Below are 19,560 nucleotides of genomic sequence, written 5' to 3'. Positions count from 1 at the left end.
ATTGGAAGACAGCAACCATACATCCTCTGTACAAAAAAGGAAGTAAACAGACCCCAACAACTATTGTGGAATCTCTTTAGTATCAATAACATAAAAAATTCTGTCTAAAGCTCTACTAAACCGAGCAGAACCTCAGCTGGATTCACAACTAGGAGAATACCAAAGTTTATTCAGAAAAGGTTGATCATGCGTGGAACAAATCCTTAACTTGAAAAACTCGATGAAATATTTGCACAGTACTTCGAACAAAAGCTATGTAATCATGTTTGTCGACTTTAGAAAAGCATATGACAATATACGGGTAGACTGAGAATCCCTTTTTGAAGTGTTAGCAGATATTGGATTAGATCAAAAGACAACAAACATCATAAAAGAAAAACTCATGGAGACCAAATCCAAAGTAAAATTTATGGGAGAATTGAGCACAGAATTTGAAATAAACACAGGAGTACGACGAGGATATGGGCTGTCGCCAGTGCTCTTCAATTGTGTTCTTGAAAAAGTTGTTCCAGAATGGAGAAAAGCAGGTGCACCAGCACACAAACTGGGACCAAAACGTAAGGGCATAGAATTAAACTGTTTAGGATTTGCTGACGACATGGCCCTGATCGCCCAAGACATTACCGATGCACAAAAGCAGCTAGAATTATTACAAGAGCAGGCAGCAAAAATAGGATCGGAAATTTTATTTGAAAAAACAAAATTTATGACTGACATTAAAGATGCTCCTTTTGATCACAAAATTGGTAATAACTACATCTCTCGAGTAAAAGAATTTAAATATTTAGGTTAATGGATTGCAGAAAATTGTAATGAAAAGAAATCTGTCAGATCAAGAGTCCAGAAAATGGAGATGGCGTTTCAGTTAACAAAAAACGTTTACAACAAAAAGAGTCTTTCTTGGAAATGCAAAATACGACACTACACAACAGTAATTAAACCCAATGCTCTCTATGGATCTGAGGCACTAAATCTTCAACAGAGAACACTAAAAGGGGAATTAGAAGTGAAAGAAAGTAAAATAATGAGGGAAATCCTAGGACCAAGAACTAAAGATGGTGTGCATTATCCAAAACCCAATGCAGAAATATATAAAAATATCTCCAAAATAACAGACACAATGCGCATGAGCAGAATACAATTCATGGGGTATTTAGAAAGAATGGATTCAGACAGGTTAACACACAAAATCCATACATTTGTAAAAAAAAAAAAAAAAAAAAAAAAAAAAAAACCTACAAGACCAAACTGGTACAAACAGATGGAAAAAGACCTGAAAGAATTAGGGCCTCCAAATATATATGACAGAAATGAAATCAGAAAAATCACAAACACACGGGGTTTTGAGGAAAGAGAGATAAAAACTAACTGGCATACATGGTCAGCGCAACGAAAACTAGCGTATGAAGAAATACTGGGCTAAAAGGAAGGCCACCAAATGTTGATTACGCGTGGTCGTAAGTGATACATCCGTGAAGAAGAAAGAAGAAGAAGCTTCACGTATTCTGACGCACTTCAAACTGACAGATGGGTGTGGACCTTGTGCAGCATTATGTTCAACCTCAATTTTAGAACGAACGGAAAATGATAATGCCTATAAACTATACATTTTTGAAATCAGCATGAAATGCTCTTTTCTACAAACTCAGAAATTTTTTCAAATTTTTGGTCATTTTCACGAGCATGTCCCCTTAAAGGACGATACATGTGTCACTTCTGCAAATGAAATTATTTAAAGTAAGGACTTTAATATCTGAAAATGGTATATTTCGTGTGTTTTTCCATTGTGTTATTATGTTTTATAGTGTTTTCGTTGACAATGAATTATTGGATTTTCCATTATTTGTTTTAACCTTAACAAACGTGTAACGAATTGAGTATTCCATATTTGTACCCTGTAAGCTGAAGTGCTGAAAATGTCATCCTTTGTACTATGCCCAATTTAGAAATGTTCCTAATGTAGTATGTATTCCAAAATATAGGAAGCATTAAAATATATCCCAAAGTAGGCGCTGCAGTTATTTTGTTTGCTTAATGTGTACAAGTGAGAAATTTATGAATGAAGAACAAAATGGTATTCCATATTTGTACCACTTCCTCTAATATTAATGGAATATTGCGTCGGTTCTTGGAGGAACATGGACATATTAATAACTTGAGAACACAGTATTAATGTTCCACAATAATATTTATTTAATAGTTTGTTATGAACTGGGTTTTGGCTTCATAGGCCATCGGCAGATAACTTAATACTAAAGAGATTGTCCAGTCAACTTCAGCGAGAACAAGCAGCTAACAAAGATTACTACATCAAGTTGTTTATTTAGAATAACCCTGTATTTTGGTAGTTACTTTGTCTGCTGCCATCTTTTCATTCCATTTTAACATGTCACGGCTGGTTTAACGCCAGGCCATTACAGAATGCACACAGCTAACTGGTACATACACAGTACTTCACTGTGAATACATGACAGTGCTAGGGAGTCATACGGCCGCCTCATTGGTGTTCTTCATCTACAGCGCTCCAAGGAGACACGTGCCTTATTTTAATGGGGTGACTAATATTTTTTCTTTTTTATTCAGTGAGTTTTAATATCCAGAAAGAAAGAAATGAAATTTTGGGCCCAAAGTTATTGACAGATGCGTTGCGGGCACTTTCAGGTACAAGACCAGCATGCCGCTTCCCCTCAGTTCAACGCGTACCTGAGGCCCGAAGTCAACCAGAAGCAGATCGGACTCAGTGGCTGCAAAAGGTGCGCGATCTGGATTGCGCAGGGCTGCCAACCGCCGCGCTGTCCGCAGCCTCCCCATGCCAACCATGCGGCTTCCGTTCGGCAGTGCTATGCGCTCTCGCCGCCAGACAGCGGGTAAGGCTCATACGTTTTACATGTTCAATAAAATCAAATGAAAATACATCCTAATATTCATCAAAAGCAGGCTTTACTCATAAAGATGACAAACGAAAATCCACCCAGATGAGAAATTTGTAGCTGTGTAATTGTTTTGCCTATAATCTTATTACATATACTTACAATTTGGAACTCATCTGGCCATCTTTATACCACTGAACAGTGAAAACATTGTTGTATGCCGACAGAGAAATGGCGTGATTGATACAGGGGAGAGACGGCAACTACACTACATTAAAAACGCTGTTGACATTGACTGCTATTGCAACATAAATATCGTTTGCTCGTATTACTCGCCAAAGTGAACCGATAACCTGGCTGTACTGGGGACTAACTCAGTCACATTACTAGCAATAGTCACATTCCAGTTCAAAGCAGGGCACGTTGTTACCTCGCAGAGGGAGTGGGTAAGACAGACTGGGGAAAATGACTTTATGGGAAGCTGCGAGACCTCCCTGTCAGTATCATTAATTTTACTGACAGTGAGAACGAGGAAGGTGTGCTAGTGCCGACAGAGAAGTCAAGGAGTGTGCCAGGCCTCTTGAAGGATTAAGGTGCCCATTCCCACTCTCTGTTTGATATTTGAGAGGAAACCTTTGGTGCGCCTCGGTGTTTCGGCATCATCACACCGTTTCTGCCACAAATGGGAGATCTGACTGTGACTTTGCTGCTTGCTTGTGGCGCGTATTCTTATTAAATTCTTCACTTCATGATGCTGTTCTTTGTTCAGCGAATACATCGCCGTTTTTTTTCTTTTTTTTTTTTTTTTGCTATCTGGAGATCGAGAGGGCACAGCGCCTCAACTGATAGAGTGCCAAAAGTTCCTGTCATCCAAGGAAGTACAGGGTAGCTATAGAGAAACTTTCGCTAGTTGAGAGGGTCGTAGGACAATGAAAGTTTGCGGAAACATTTCTAAGTACACTCGGAAGAGAACTAACGAATTAACCATTGAAAGAAACACATTTTTATTTCGACATGAGAAAGTAACTTTTGCTTATTGCGTACCATGTTTACAAAAAATGTTCAAATGTGTGTGAAATCTTATGAAACTTAACTGCTAAGGTCATCAGTCCCCAAGCTTACACACTACTTAACCTAAATTATCCTAAGGACAAACACACACACCCATGCCCGAGGGAGGACTCGAACCTCCGCCGGGATCCGCCGCACAGTCCATGACTGCAGCGCCTTAGACCGCTAGGCTAATCCTGCGCGGCGTACCATGTTTACGTTCCAGATTATAAACTTTGCTCATTGTGATGACCATCAGCAGCCACGACAGCCTGGAACCGCACTAGAGATTGCTTTATTGCCCCCGAAACATCTGAGGTGGGCTATTAGCTACCTGCCTCGGTATGCTCATCTTCAACCTCTAAAGTGTGTCAGTGTCCCGTTGATAAACCCTGTCCTTTAGGTAATCTGGCAGCTAGAATTGACATAGATTCAAATCTGGTGGTCTTGGTGGCCCGCAGTTTGGAACCATCGGCCAATGATTCGATTGCCCCTTACTGTGTTACGGAGTAGCCGAATGACCTCACGAGCAGTGTGAGGAGAAGGTCCATCGTGTATCAAAACAGTCGAGTCTGCAGAGATCACATACTGGTGAAGCAGATCACTGTATCGTGTATGGTTCACACTGCCTGTACTTGGTCGTACGGTCGTAATTCCTCAAAGCAGTATGGACGAATCATGAATATGCCGTGTAGGCACCCCACACAGTGATGCGTTCACTATGCAACAAAACTTCATGAACGTTCTTTGACGGTGATGCCCCCAAACGCGACAACTTTGAGCGTAAAGTGTGCTTCATCACTCCACAAAATGTTGCAAGGCTACGTGTCATCAACCTCAGCCCTTGCGAGAAACGTAAGAGCAAAGTCTACACGAATGTCTGTCTCACGTGGAAAATATGAAGTTTGTACGGCTACCATTTTACGAAATTTTTTCAGCACTTTCCGAATGGTGGACCATAGAAAATTCAGCTGCCGTTGCACAGCGCTTGCACAGTGCGTCCAGCATTCTCAGCCGTGGTAACAGCAACTTCCTCAACAATTTGTACCGCAATTGCCCCTCGGCCTCTCCCAGGAGCAATTACCAAATCTCCAGGCAATTCGAACTTCCCAATCATGTTCTTCAACACCGGCGCGGAAAGTCCTTAATTGCTTCGATACTCGAGAAGAGCAACAGCACTGTTGCTGTGAGCAGTGTCGACTGTCTGCAACTGTAATACGCACTGATGTTTGTGTCACCGTACCAGTACCGGCGATTAAAGGCAAGTCATGACATTAACACTACTAACAACGCAAATCCTACAGCACACAGAATGAACATCATTCCTGTAAGTTAGGCACTCATACGGTAAATAGTTTTACGTCTACACTGGCTCAAGCAGCAAAAGTTTAATTACAACCACCCCGTATTTCGCACTGCGCTCTGTTAACTACCCGTGCTGGTGTTACAAGCACAGTATCCCACGATATCAGTTAGCGTAGTGTTACGATACATTCTTATTGTTTGTGTTGGATGTTTATAATCGTAAATGACTAGGCTAATAATTTTGTTTGTCATGTTCCTGCATTTCTTGACGCCATAATTTTCTCGCTCGTCCAGGAAGACACCTAGGTTTCTAGTGACAGACTTTCTCTTTACGGACCTGTTGGTTAATTTCATGATCGGGTCTCTTAAAATGTTCGCTTTTTACAACATGCAGCGCAGCAGATCGTTTAACTCCTTGACACCATTGATGTAGGCCCAGCTCCTTCGATGGACCAGCTCAATTTCTCTACGGATATTGACAATGGGTGCATACTCGGGCTCATTGAGTGTACCCCATCTTGCCAAAGATTTGCCATCCCAGTCACCTTTTGTTCCGCGAAGACACAAAAACAAAATTTAAGTAATGGTTTCCATTAGATTAGATTAGATTTACTTTCATTCCATAGTGAGGAGGTCCTCTAGTATGCAGAACATGTCAGAAAAACAACAATACATGACAAATATTTACAACTCAAACAAATAAGCTAATGTACCATTCCACAGGTCCCAAGTGGAATGATCGTCATTTTTTAATGAACACTATATGAAAGAATCATTTTACAAATACTAATGCATTGAATTTAAAATAAAAAAGTATTTATTTATTTATAAGGTAATAAATGTGTAATACAACTACTATCATACTTATTTACAATGAACACATTACAGCGCTGAAATGGTGCAGAAGATATATTGTACTTATATATATACACACACAAAACAATTGGTTCTACTGAGAAATTCATCAATGGATTAGAAGGAGTTGGCCACCAATAAATCCTTTAGGCTTCTCTTAAACTGAATTTCATTGGTTGTTAGGCTTTTTATGGCTGCTGGCAAGTTATTGAAAATGTGTGTTCCTGAATAATGCACACCTTTTTGAACACGACCAAGTGACTTTAAATCCTTGTGAGGATTATTCTTATTTCTAGTATTGATTCCATGAATTGAGCTGTTGGTTTGAAAAAGTGATATATTTTAATGACAAATTTCATTAAAGAATAAATATATTGGGAAGCAGTAGCTAGTATCCCTAGTTCCCTAAACAGGCTTCTGCAGGATGTTCTTAAGTTCACACCGCATATAACTCCTACTGCACATTTTTGTGCCTGGAAAACTTTAGCTAGGCTTGATGAATTACCCCAAAAAATAATCCCATCTGACATTATGGAATGAAAGTAAGCATTTTTACATCCCCTATGTCTGACACAATTCGCACTGCAAATAGAGATTTGTTAAGACACTTCAGCAGTTCTGTGGTGTGCTTTTCCCAGTTGAATTTATTATCAAGCTGTAATCCCAAGAATTTAACGCTGTCCACTTCTTCTATCTGCTTGTCATCATATGTTACGCATACACTCGTGGGACACCCCTTACGAGTTCTGAACTGCATGTAGTGTGTTTTTTCAAAGTTTAGTGACAAGGAATTGGCTAGGAACCAGTGATTAATGTCCACAAATATTTTATTAGCTGATCTTTCTAAGACTACACTTGATTTGCTATTTATTGCAATGTTTGTATCATCGGCAAACAAAACGAACTTGGCATCTGGTAATGTTACTGATGAAAGGTCATTAATATACACAAGAAAAAGTAAGGGCCCTCAAATGGAACCTTGTGGGACCCCACATGTAACTAGTTCCCAGTTGGATGATGCCTGATAGTTTGATACATGTCTCTTTCCTAATAACACCCTTTGTTTCCTGCCAGAGATATAAGATTTGAACCATGCTGCAGAATTTCCTGTTACACTATAATATTATAATTTACTTAAAAGGATATTGTGATTTACACAGTCAAATGCCTTTGACAGATCACAAAATATACCAGTTGCCTGGAATTTTTTTATCTTATGAATTAAGCACATTTGCACTGTAAGTGTAGATAGCCTTCTCAATACCAGAACCCTTTAGAAATCTGAACGGTGACTTTGACAGTATGTTATTTGAGATAAGATGGTTATAAAGCCGATTGTACATTACTTCTTCTAAAATTTTTGAGAATGCAGGCAAAAGTGAAATTTGACGGAAATTTGATGCTATTTCTTTATCTCCCTTCTTAAACAGTGGCTTAACTTCAGCATATTTTAACCATTCAGGAAATATTCCACTGATAAACGACTGGTTACACGGATAGCTTAATATGTTACTTAACTCAGAATCACATTCTTTAATTACCTTTGTTGATATTTCATCATACCCACGAGATGTTTTTGATTTTAAAGATTTTATGTTGGACAGTCTTTCTGCTGGGTAGTGAGGGTCAAATGCATATTATGGAAGTTACTTGAAATGTCTGGTCTGAGGTATTCCGTAGCATCATCTACAGAACCTGACAACTCCATCTTTTCAGTATCAGTTATAGAATGATTGTTAAAAAGTTCTTATACATATGTTTTCTAATAACATGTAAGTGTTTTGATAATCAGTCAAATGTATTTTTTATACCTCAGAATTTCTATTTTTAACCAACTTGGTTTTGAACAAATGTTACTCGGATTCAGATGCAAAAAAACACCTAAAATAAAAAAATGAAATGTATTGTCACCTGTTTACTCGTATGTAGTATTTAATAGCTATTACACTGGAACGCGTTAATGGAAACTGCATGGTCCAATGAAGTCGCCTTGTTTTTTATTTGAAAAATTTCATTAACAAGGAATATTTATGACTTCTGTGTCTATAACAGTTAAATGCAAAATATAAGGTTCAAGTTGCATGCAAAATAAAATATTTATAGCAATATCCGAGGATTTTATTACAAATTTTCTTTAGGTAACCATTGATAGCAATATACTCCTAATTGTTCAAGGCCTGCGTTACATCCATCATCCAGATTGTCCCAAAGCAGATTAAATAAATTTCAAGCAATAAATATTTAGTAGACGATATAGATAAATGTCATATTAGAGGTTACGCAAAGGATGCTGAACACATGGAGCACCCGGCCTTCAGCTCGATCACACGATGAATGGCAACTGACTGAGAACAGCGGACAAATGTTCGATCAGACAATGAACGTGATGGATCCTCAATTACCGTGGCCACAGGGTCTATGCCCTGGTGGCTGAATGAATGTGTATATACGAGTATAGCGCCTTGCGTGATGATTTCGCTGCTACTGGTGGTAGTATCACGTATCGATGTTGATGCAGCGCTGAGTCGACATCTTGCGTGTCGGGTTGGTGCACAGCTGTCAACATACTAAGAGTGACTGCCAGTGCTGCGGTGACGCTGTTGTCTGAGAAGAAATTGTATTGCAGTTTTGATTCAACCGCAGAAGGAGATTTTGCTCATCGCCACCTTCAGTTATTTATAGTGTGCTGAGGCAAACACTATGGGAGGAAAATATTGAAATACTGATAATGACTAGTGACAAGAACACACACATTTACTGATGTACAAATCGGCTCATGAGTCAGATCCTGAAGTTCAGCTGCTGTTCCATAAGCTAAGACTGGTTAGTAAACAGTTCTTGTCCCATTACAATGTTCACTGAAGACGGGCTGTAGCGGACTCGCTAGGTGCAGACAATGTAGCGCCAAGTACACAAGAAGACGGTGGTCTTCTCGGAAGTCGAGCTGACTTGGGAACTGGCCCTTCTGCTGTCGCACTGGCGCGTATCACCTCTCTGGTGGCGCCACAGCTGTGACTTCTTGGTGCGGCAATCAATGGGCTGTACTCCGTCTCTGGAGTGGGTTGTCGACCTCTCGACGCCTGTGGAGCTGCCTGGTGGTGCGTGATGTGCTTACGACACCACAGAAATTCCAACAGTAGTATGTCGTGCCGACTCACACAAAAAGCGCTCACTCAGCAGTGACGAATCTCTTGCCAACTAGGCCACTGGATTGACGTGATGCTCGTCATTTTATTAATAGCACACTGCCCATTGACACACAGTTTCCTCCCCCATCGATATGATCCATCAATAGGGAATACCACTTGTATTATAACAAATTTTTGACTACATGTGTTTCGAGTTCTGAGATACAGAAAATCCTCAGCTTTAGTGGAGATCTACCCAGCGCTCTATCTGACAATCGCAACAGTTTCACAAACTGTTAAAAATTTTGTGTAGTATCCGTGCCTCCTACCTAAAATATTGGGGAGAGTTAGTCATTAAAGTCTGAGCGAATGGCTCGGTCACTGTTTTTTATTAAGTGCTAACTCATTCACATATAAGAGTCACTGTGCCATAAGAATGTTTTTCCAAACAGTTTGTGGAATTTAATACACAACAAGATTACGCATATGTTGATTTAACGAGTGTAGAATGTCAGACTTGTGTCGAGAAAGACAGAAATTCTGAAGAAATGGTCCATTGAACTTGAATAAATCATGAACGGCTGTTAAGTGATGATTTATTAATTTGGCCAGTTCGAAATCAGCCTTCGCGAAAAGGGTACATAGAGTCACAAACTTGGACTTCAATATGTCTGTTATCCACCGTCAGGAGAAACGCCTGATTCTCAGCTTCCTCGAGGAGGTTCAGGTTATTTGCAGTAAGAATACACTTCCATTGTATATTTTAAACAACCAAATGGCGCTAATACACTGCTGTATTCTAAGTAATTTTGATTGTTTGAAAAGTGGAAAGTAGTTTCTTGTGTCCCATGAAGTTTTCCTTCACCTTTGTTACGTTATTTCCTCAGCATGTGTATTTGTACCACTCCCACTAGTACATTGACCTATCGTGATGATAGTCACAACTTGTTTTCAGTGTATTCCTTGGTTCGCAGAGATGTAGTGTTCTGTTAAGGCGCTCCCCAGCCTTCAGAATTCAAAATCCCACCACGCCTTTCATCTGTTGTGGTCTTCCGTCGTACACTAGCGCCTCCGGTCGTATGGCGATCCCCCGCCAGTTTACTATACAGCTCACCGCCTACTGTTCTTCGCCCTTGCGATAAACGACTACAGCGTATGTAAATTTCGTGTATTGGTATACTTGTAAATTCAAGTTAAACTGTTCTTTTGGTTCCTAAATTTGTCATTATGAATGGGGTTCCCTGTTACCTGATATTTATTCTCGTTCTTATTAGCTTTTGGTAAATGTCTTAAATAAAGTTTATAACCTTTCAACGTTTTTAATATGGTTACCCCTTCATCTACATCCAATTTGGACAAGGATTCACACGTACGCTCAACAGCTTAATTAATGTCCTGCTTCCTGATTTGTATTCTTGCATAATTATCTCTTTTTAGGATTTTTTATTCCTACCTTTATAGCGACATGGCTGGCTAATGGGTTACAGTTCTCAGACAGACGCTCCACTTATGTATCTCATTTATTCTCCTTGTATTACGTTTTAACCATTCGTGTTACGTTAACTACGGTTCTTTTTGCGTACTGCCTCATCCCCTGCACTATTCGCCCCGATGCTGTGTCGCTTATTATTTGTTGACGACTTCCCCTCTTCATGGGATTGGATTATGTGACAATGAACGTTAGTGGCGTCTCCGTGTCCTTGCCTATGTGACTCTACTGTAAATAGTTTTATCTAAGTTTACTTTTATTGGCCATCCTTAAACAATTTTTTAATATATAGATTACAAGGATTCTTTCTTTCCTCTGTAGAACAACTTGAAGATGCTGCTCTAACGCAGCGAAGCCAGTCGTTAATAAATCATCACTCAACAGAGGTCTGCGATTTATTCAAGTTCAGTTTACCATGAGTTTCAACGCCTACAGCTGCCCATAATATAAAGCTGAATATTCTGAATAATGCTGCATAAATCTGTTCTTGCGGAATTTCCTTTGTGAGAATAGTTATCTTTCAATACATTGTTGTTGTTGTTGTGGCTGTGGTCTTCAGTCCAAAGACTGGTTTGGTGCAGCTCTCCATGCTACTCTATCCTGTGCAGGCCACTTCATTCCTAAACAACTACTGCAACCTACATCCTTCTGAATCTCCTTACTGTATTCATCTCTTGGTCTCCTTCTCTGATTTTCCCCCTCCTCCCCTCTTTCCTCTCCAGTACTAAATTCTTGATCCCTCGATGTCTCAGAATGTGTCTATCTCTTCTTCTAACGAGGCTGAGTAACAACACCTACATCTACATTTATACTCCGCAAACCACCCAACGGTGTGTGGCGGAGGGCACTTCACGTGCCACTGCATTACCTCCCTTTCCTGTTCCAGTCGCTTATGGTTCGCGGGAAGAACGACTACCGGAAAGCCTCCGTGCGCGCTCGAATCTCTCTAATTTAGCATTCGTGATCTCCTCGGGAGGTATAAGTAGGGGGAAGCAACATATTCGATACCTCATCCAGAAACGCACCCTCTCCAAACCTGAACAGCAAGCTACACCGCGATGCAGAGCGCCTCTCTTGCAGAGTCTGCCACTTGAGTTTGCTAAACATCGCCGTAACGCTATCACGCTTACCAAATAACCCTGTGACGAAACGCGCAGCTCTTCTTTGGATCTTCTCTATCTCCTCTGTCAACCCGACCTGATACGGATCCCACACTGATGAGCAATACTCAAGTATAGGTCGAAAGAGTGTTTTGTAAGCAACCTCTTTTGTTGATGGACTACATTTTCTAAGGACTCTCCCAATGAATCTCAACCTGGCACCCGCCTTACCAACAATTAATTTTATATGATCATTCCACTTCAAATCGTTCCGTACGCATACTCCCAGATATTTTATAGAAGTAACTGTTACCAGTGTTTGTTCCGCTATCGTATAATCATACAATAAAGGATCCTTCTTTCTATGAATTCGCAATACATTACATTTGTCTATCTTAAGGATCAGTTGCCACTCCCTGCACCAAGTGCCTATCCGCTGCAGATCTTCCTGTATTTCGTTGCAATTTTCTAATGCTGCAAATTCTCTGTGTACTACAGCATCATCCGCGAAAATCCGCATGGAACTTCCGACACTATCTCCTAGGTCATTTATATATATTGTGAAAAGCAATGGTCCCAATACAGTCCCCTGTTTCACGCCAGAGGTTACTTTAACGTCTGTAGACGTCTCTCCATTGAGAACATCATGCTGTGCTCTGTTTGATAAAAACTATTCAATCCCGCCACACAGCTGGTCTGATATTCCGTAGGCTCTTACTTTGTTTATCAGGCGATAGTGCGGAACTGTATCGAACGCCTTCCGGAAGTCAAGGAAAATGGCATCTACCCGGAAACCTGTATCTAATATTTTCTGGGTCTCATGAACAAATAAAGCGAGTTGGGTCTCACACGATCGCCGTTTCCGGAATCCATGTTGATTCCTACAGAGTACATTCTGGGTTTCCAGAAATGACATGATACGCGAGCAAGAAACATGTTCTAAAATTCTACAACAGATCGATGTCAGAGATATAGGCCTATAGTTTTGCGCATCTGCTCGACGACCCTTCTTGAAAGCTGGAACTACCTGTCCTCTTTTCCAATCATTTGGAACCTTCCATTCCTCTGGAGACTTGCGGTACATAGCTGTTAGAAGTGGGGCAAGTTCTTTCGCGTACTCTGTGTAGAATCGAGTTGGTATCCCGTCAGGTCCAGTGGACTTTCCTCTGTTGAGTGATTTCAGTTTCTTTTCTATTCCTTGGACACTTATTTCGATGACAGCCATTTTGTCTTGCGTGCGAGGATTTAGAGAAGGAACTGCAGTGCGGTCTTCCTCTGTGAAACAGCTTTGGAAAAAGGTGTTTAGTATTTCAGCTTTACGCGTGTCATCCTCTGTTTCAATGACATTATCATCCCAGAGTGTCTGAATATGTTGTTTCGATCCACTTACTGATTTAACGTAAGACCAGAACTTCCTAGGATTTTCTGTCAAGTCGGTACATAGAATTTTACTTTCGAATTCACTGAAAGCTTCACGCATATCCCTCCTTACGCTGACTCTGACATCGTTTAGCTTCTGTTTGTCTGAGAGGATTTGGGTGCGTTGAAATTTGCAGTGAAGCTCTCTTTGCTTTCGCAGTAGTTTCCTAACTTTGTTGTTGAACCACGGTGGGTTTTTCCCGTCCCTCACAGTTTTACTCGGCACATAACTGTCTAAAACGCATTTTACGATTGCCTTGAACTTCTTTCCATAAACGCTCAACGTTGTCAGTGTCGGAACAGAAATTTTCATTTTTATCTGTTAGGTAGTCTGAAATATGCCTCCTATTACACTTGCTAAACAGATAAACCTTCCTCCCGTTTTTCTGTTCCTATTTACTTCCATATTCAGGGATGCTGCAGCGGCCTTATTATCATTGATTCCCTGTTCTGCGTTTACAGAGTCGAAAAGTTCGGGTCTGTTTGTTATCAGTAGGTCCAAGATGTTATCGGCACGAGTCGGTTCTCTGTTTAATTGCTCGAGGTAATTTTCAAATAGTGCACTCAGTATAATATCACTCGATACTCTGTCCCTACCACTCGTCCTAAACATCTGAGTGTCCCAGTCTACATCTGGTAAATTAAAATCTCCACCTAAGACATGCTGAGGGAATTTATGTGAAATATATTCCAGATTTTCTCTCAGTTGTTCTGCCACTAATGCTGCTGAGTCGGGAGGTCGGTTAAAGGAGCCAATTATTAACCTACCTCGGTTGTTGAGTATAACCTCCACCCATAATAATTCACAGGAACTATCCACTTCTGCTTCACTACAGGAAAAACTACTGCTAACAGCGACAAACACGACACCACCGGTTGCATGCAATCTATCTTTTCTAAACACTGTCTGTACCTTTGTACAAATTTCGGCAGAATTTACCTCTGGCTTCAGCCAGCTTTCCGTACCTGTAACGATTTCAGCTTTGGTGCTTTCTATCAGCGCTTGAAGTTCTGGTTCTTCACCAACGCAGCTTCGACAGTTTACAATTACAATACCGATTGCTGCTTGGTCGCCGCATGTCCTGACTTTGCCCCGCACCCTTTGAGGGTGTTGCCCTTTCTGTACTTGCCCGAGGCCATCTAACCTAAAAAACCGCCCAGTCCACGCCACACAACCCCTGCTACCCGTGTAGCCGCCTGCTGTGTGTAGTGAACTCCTGGCCTATCCAGCGGATCCCGAAATCCCACTACCCTATGGCGCAAGTCGAGGAATCTGGAGCCCACAAGGTCGCAGAATCGTCTCAGGCTCTGAGTCAGACCCTCCACTCGGCTCTGTACCAAAGGTCCGCAGTCAGTCCTGTCGACGATCTACATCTACATCTACTTCGCAAGCCACCTGACGGTGTGTGGCGGAGGGTACCTTGAGTACCTCAATCGGTTCTCCCTTCTATTCCAGTCTCGCATTGTTCGTGGAAAGAAGGATTATCGGTATGCCTCTGTGTGGGCTCTAATCTCTCTGATTTTATCCTCATGGTCTCTTCGCGAGATATACGTAGGAGGGAGCAATATACTGCTTGCTCCTCGGTGAAGGTATGTTCTCGAAACTTTAACAAAAGCCCGTACCGAGCTACTGAGCGTCTCTCCTGCAGAGTCTTCCACTGGAGTTTATCTATCATCTACGTAACGCTTTCGCGATTACTAAATGATCCTGTAACGAAGCGCGCTGCTCTCCGTTGGATCTTCTCTATCTCTTCTATCAACCCGATCTGGTACAGATCCCACACTTCTGAGCAGTATTCAAGCAGTGGGCGAACAAGCGTACTGTAACCTACTTCCTTTGTTTTCGGATTGCAATTCATTAGGATTCTTCTAATGAATCTCAGTCTGGCATCTGCTTTACCGACGATCAACTGTATATGATCATTCCATTTTAAATCACTCCTAATGCGTACTCCCAGATAATTTATGAAATTAACTGCTTCCAGTTGCTGACCTGCTATATTGTAGCTAAATGGTAAGGGATCTTTCTTTCTATGTATTCGCAGCACATTACATTTGTCTACATTGAGATTCATTTGCCATTCCCTGCACCATGCGTCAATTCGCTGCAGATCCTCCTGCATTTCAGTACAATTTTCCATTGTTACAACCTCTCGATATACCATAGCATCATCCGCAAAAAGCCTCAGTGAACTTCCGATGTCATCCACAAGGTCATTTATGTATATTGTGAATAGCAACGGTCCTACGACACTCCCCTGCAGCACACCTGAAATCACTCTTACTTCGGAAGACTTCTCTCCATTGAGAATGACATGCTGCGTTCTGTTATCTAGGAACTCTTCAATCCAATCACACAATTGGTCTGATAGTCCATATGCTCTTACTTTGTTCATTAAACAACTGTGGGGAACTGTATCGAACGCCTTGCGGAAGTCAAGAAACACGGCATCTACTTGGGAACCCGTGTCTATGGCCCTCTGAGTCTCGTGGACGAATAGCGCGAGCTGGGTTTCACACGATCGTCTTTTTCGAAACCCATGCTGATTCCTACAGAGTAGATTTCTAGTCTCCAGAAAAGTCATTATACTCGAACATAATACGTGTTCCAAAATTCTACAACTGATCGACGTTAGAGATATAGGTCTATAGTTGCGCGCATCTGTTCGACGTCCGCTCTTGAAAACGGGGATGACCTGTGCCCTTTTCCAAATCCTTTGGAACGTTACGCTCTTCTGGAGACCTATGGTACACCGCTGCAGGAAGGGGGGCAAGTTCCTTCGCGTACTCTGTGTAAAATAAAACTGGTATCCCATCAGGTCCAGCGGCCTTTCCTCTTTTGAGCGATTTTAATTGTTTCTCTATCCCTCTGTCGTCTGTTTCGATATCTACCATTTTGTCATCTGTGCGACAATCTAGAGAAGGAACTACAGTGCAGTCTTCCTCTGTGAAACAGTTTTGGAAAAAGACATTTAGTATTTCGGCCTTTAGTCTGTCATCCTCTGTTTCAGTACCATTTTGGTCACAGAGTGTCTGGACATTTTGTTTTGATCCACCTACCGCTTTGACATAGGACCAAAATTTCTTACGATTTTCTGCCAAGTCAGTACATAGAACTTTACTTTCGAATTCATTGAACGCCTCTCGCATAGCCCTCCTCACATTACATTTCGCTTCACGTAATTTTTGTTTGTCCGCAAGGCTTTGGCTACGTTTATGTTTGCTGTGAAGTTCCCTTTGCTTCCGCAGCAGTTTTCTAACTCGGTTGTTGTACCACGGTGGCCCTTCTCCATCTCTTACGATCTTGCTTGGCACATACCCATCTAACGCATATTGTACGATGGTTTTGAACTTTGTCCACTGATCCTCAACACTATCTGTACTTGAGACAAAACTTTTCTGTTGAGCCGTCAGGTACTCTGAAATCTGCTTTTTGTCGCTTCTGCTAAACAGAAATATCTTCCTACCTTTTTTAATATTTCTATTTACGGCTGAAATCATCAATGCAGTAACCACGCTATGATCGCTGATTCCCCGCTCCGCCTCAACCCTTTTGAAATAGTTCGGATCTGTTTGTCACCAGAACTTCTAATATGTTATCGCCAGGAGTCGGTTCTCTGCATAACTTCTCAAGGTCGTTTTCAGATAAAGCACTTAAAAAAATTTCACTGGATTCTTTGTCCCTGCCACCCGTTATGAACGTTTGAGTCTCCCAGTCTATATCTGGCAAATTAAAATCTCCACCCAGAACTGTAACATGGTGGGGAAATTTACTTGAAATGTTTTCCAAATTATCCTTCAGGTGCTCAGCCACAACAGCTGCTGAGCCAGGGGGCCTATAGAGACATCCAATTATCATGTCAGAGCCTGCTTTAACCGTGACCTTCACAAAAAATTATTTCACATTTCGGATCTCCGTCAATTTCCTTCGATACTATTGTACTTCTTATTGCTATAAACACGCCTCCCCCTTCACTGTCCAGCCTGTCTCTGCGGTATACATTCCAATCTGAGTTTAGAATTTCATTACTGTTTACATCTGGTTTCAGCCAACTTTCTGTCCCTAGTACTATGTGGGCATTGTGACCGTTTATTAATGAGGGCAGTTCTGGGACCTTTCTATAGACACTACTGCAGTTTACTATTACCTCATTAATATTGTTATTCCCTGTTGCATTTTGCCTACTGCTACCTTGCGCGTCTCAGGAGGTGATGGTGAGCTCTGCTTTCATCCCGCTAGCGAGACTGCCAGTCTTCACCGAATCAGAAAGCCGCCGGAAGCCAGAGAGGATTTCCTCCGATCCATAGCGACATACATCATTGGTGCCGACATGAGCGACCACTTGCAGATGGTTGCACCTTGTACCTTTCATGGCATCCGGAAGAACCCTTTCCACATCTGGAATGACTCCCCCCGGTATGCACACGGAGTACACATTGGTTTTCTTCCCCTCCCTTGCAGCCATATCCCTAAGGGGCCCCATTACGCGCCTGACGTTGGAGCTCCCAACTACCAGTAAGCCCATCCTCTGCGACCGCCCGTATCTTGCAGACTGAGGGGCAACCTCTGGAACAGGACAAGCAGCCATGTCCGGCCGAAGATCAGTATCAGCCGGAGACAGATCCTGAAACCGGTTCGTCAGACAAACTGGAGAGGCCTTCCGTTCAGCGCTCCGGAATGTCTTTCGCCCCCTGCCACACCTCGAGACGACCTCCCACTCTACCACGTGTGAGGGGTCAGCCTCAATGTGGGCAGTATCCCGGGCAGCCACAACTGTAGTCCGATCGGGGGATGCGTGGGACGAGCTGGCCGTCCCCGACAAACCCCCATCCGGACCCCACAGTGATGCCCATTGGCAACAGCCTCAAGCTGTGTGACCGAATCCAACACTGCCTGAAGCTGGGAGCGAAGGGATGCCAACTCAGCCCGCATCCGAACACAGCAGTCGCACTCCCTATCCATGCTAAATACTGTTGTGCAAAGAACGTCTGAACTAATCTACACAGAGCACAAACAATTCGACACAAAATTTAAACGGTTATTAAAATACAAGACTGCCTAGTAAATACAATAATGCTGCTACTTGCGCACCGCTGACACACTGCTCGGCGGCAGAAGGCTAACTGTACTGTCAGTAACGTATAAAGACTATTTGAAAGAAATAAACAAATCAGAGACGACTACGCGACTTCACACGTCACAGATATTAAAATGCAAATCTGCCCCTGCTAGTTACGAAACTACACAATGATTTGACGGATTTAACTAAACAAGTGCGCTAAGAACACTCAAACAGATTTTCAACTTGACTACTACACTTATATGAACGCTAAATAAGCCACTTGCTGCTACTTGCGCACTGCTGACACACTGCTCGGCGGCAGAAGGCTAACTATTCTCCCCAGTTCTATTCATTACCTTCTCATTAGTCACATGATCTACCCATCTAATCTTCAACATGGTGATTTTATTGATATCCAGTAGTGGCGCTTGCTGTAGAGCCCCCTAAATCGAAAACCATCACTGTCATCATCATTGTGAGTGTAGTAGATATGATGATTGTTTGTACGTTCCTGTCGTGTTCCCCGCAGCAACGGCCGGTGGCTGCAGCAGCTGCCAGGCGCCCGCCTATCCGGCTGCCCCCTAGGCGGGAGCTCGTCCGTCCGCAGACACCGCCGCCACCGCCACCGCCTCCGCCGCCTCCGCCAGCGGCCTCCGAGTCGGAGGCGGCTCAAGAGCTGGTGGTTAGGGCGGCTGCCGCGGTGCGGCGCTCCGGTTGCTCCTCGAAAGCTCAGCCGCAGCAGCCTCAACTGCAAGCCGTCCCTAGCAACCGCTAACAGCTAAACTAAATGAAACACTTGCAGAGACGGCCCTAGCCTCTTCATCGCCTATATACGAGCACTATCCTGGTGCTCGTAGTTGATGATGAACTATGGTTCACTAGCTAATCCAGCCCTAGTATTCAAAAATTTATCGCAATATCAGTTTTGTCGTACAATTTATACAAAAGCACATTTTGCAGAATCTTCTTTTTTGTGACGTATACAGTACTATAAAATATAACTAGCCATGCAATTTTTAAAAAAACTACAGAAAATCTACTTCCTGAGCTTTAATATTCGCAGAATTCTTGTCAGTGACACTAATTTCATTATACACACATCAAAAAAAGTTTTGCATCACCCCAGTTCCCAGAACTCCTGAAGATAGACGTTGACTGTGGATAATTGTGCAGACAAGTCTGTTTGACTGTTCAGAGATGTCACTACACTAAACCCGCCCAAAGATGTAAACAACCATGCATGAGCAGCGTCTATTAGACCGGAGGGGGGGGGGGGGGGGG

General features: G+C 42.2%; 1 protein-coding gene across 1 annotated transcript in view; it reads left to right on the top strand.

Annotated features, from left to right (window-relative positions):
• Window positions 1–19,054, top strand: part of LOC126481550 (homeobox protein Hox-B4-like) — a 34,145-nt gene extending 15,091 nt beyond the window's left edge. The window contains exon 2 of the mRNA XM_050105426.1: window positions 18,809–19,054. Coding sequence (XP_049961383.1) covers window positions 18,809–19,054 — 246 coding nt within the window. The remainder of the gene's footprint in view (window positions 1–18,808) is intronic.
• The last annotated feature ends 506 nt before the right edge of the window (window positions 19,055–19,560 follow it).

Source organism: Schistocerca serialis, chromosome 1, assembly GCF_023864345.2.
Source record: "Schistocerca serialis cubense isolate TAMUIC-IGC-003099 chromosome 1, iqSchSeri2.2, whole genome shotgun sequence".
Lineage (NCBI taxonomy): Eukaryota > Metazoa > Arthropoda > Insecta > Orthoptera > Acrididae > Schistocerca > Schistocerca serialis.
The sequence above is the reverse complement of the archived record's forward strand: the minus strand, read 5'-3'. Positions and strand labels throughout refer to the sequence as shown.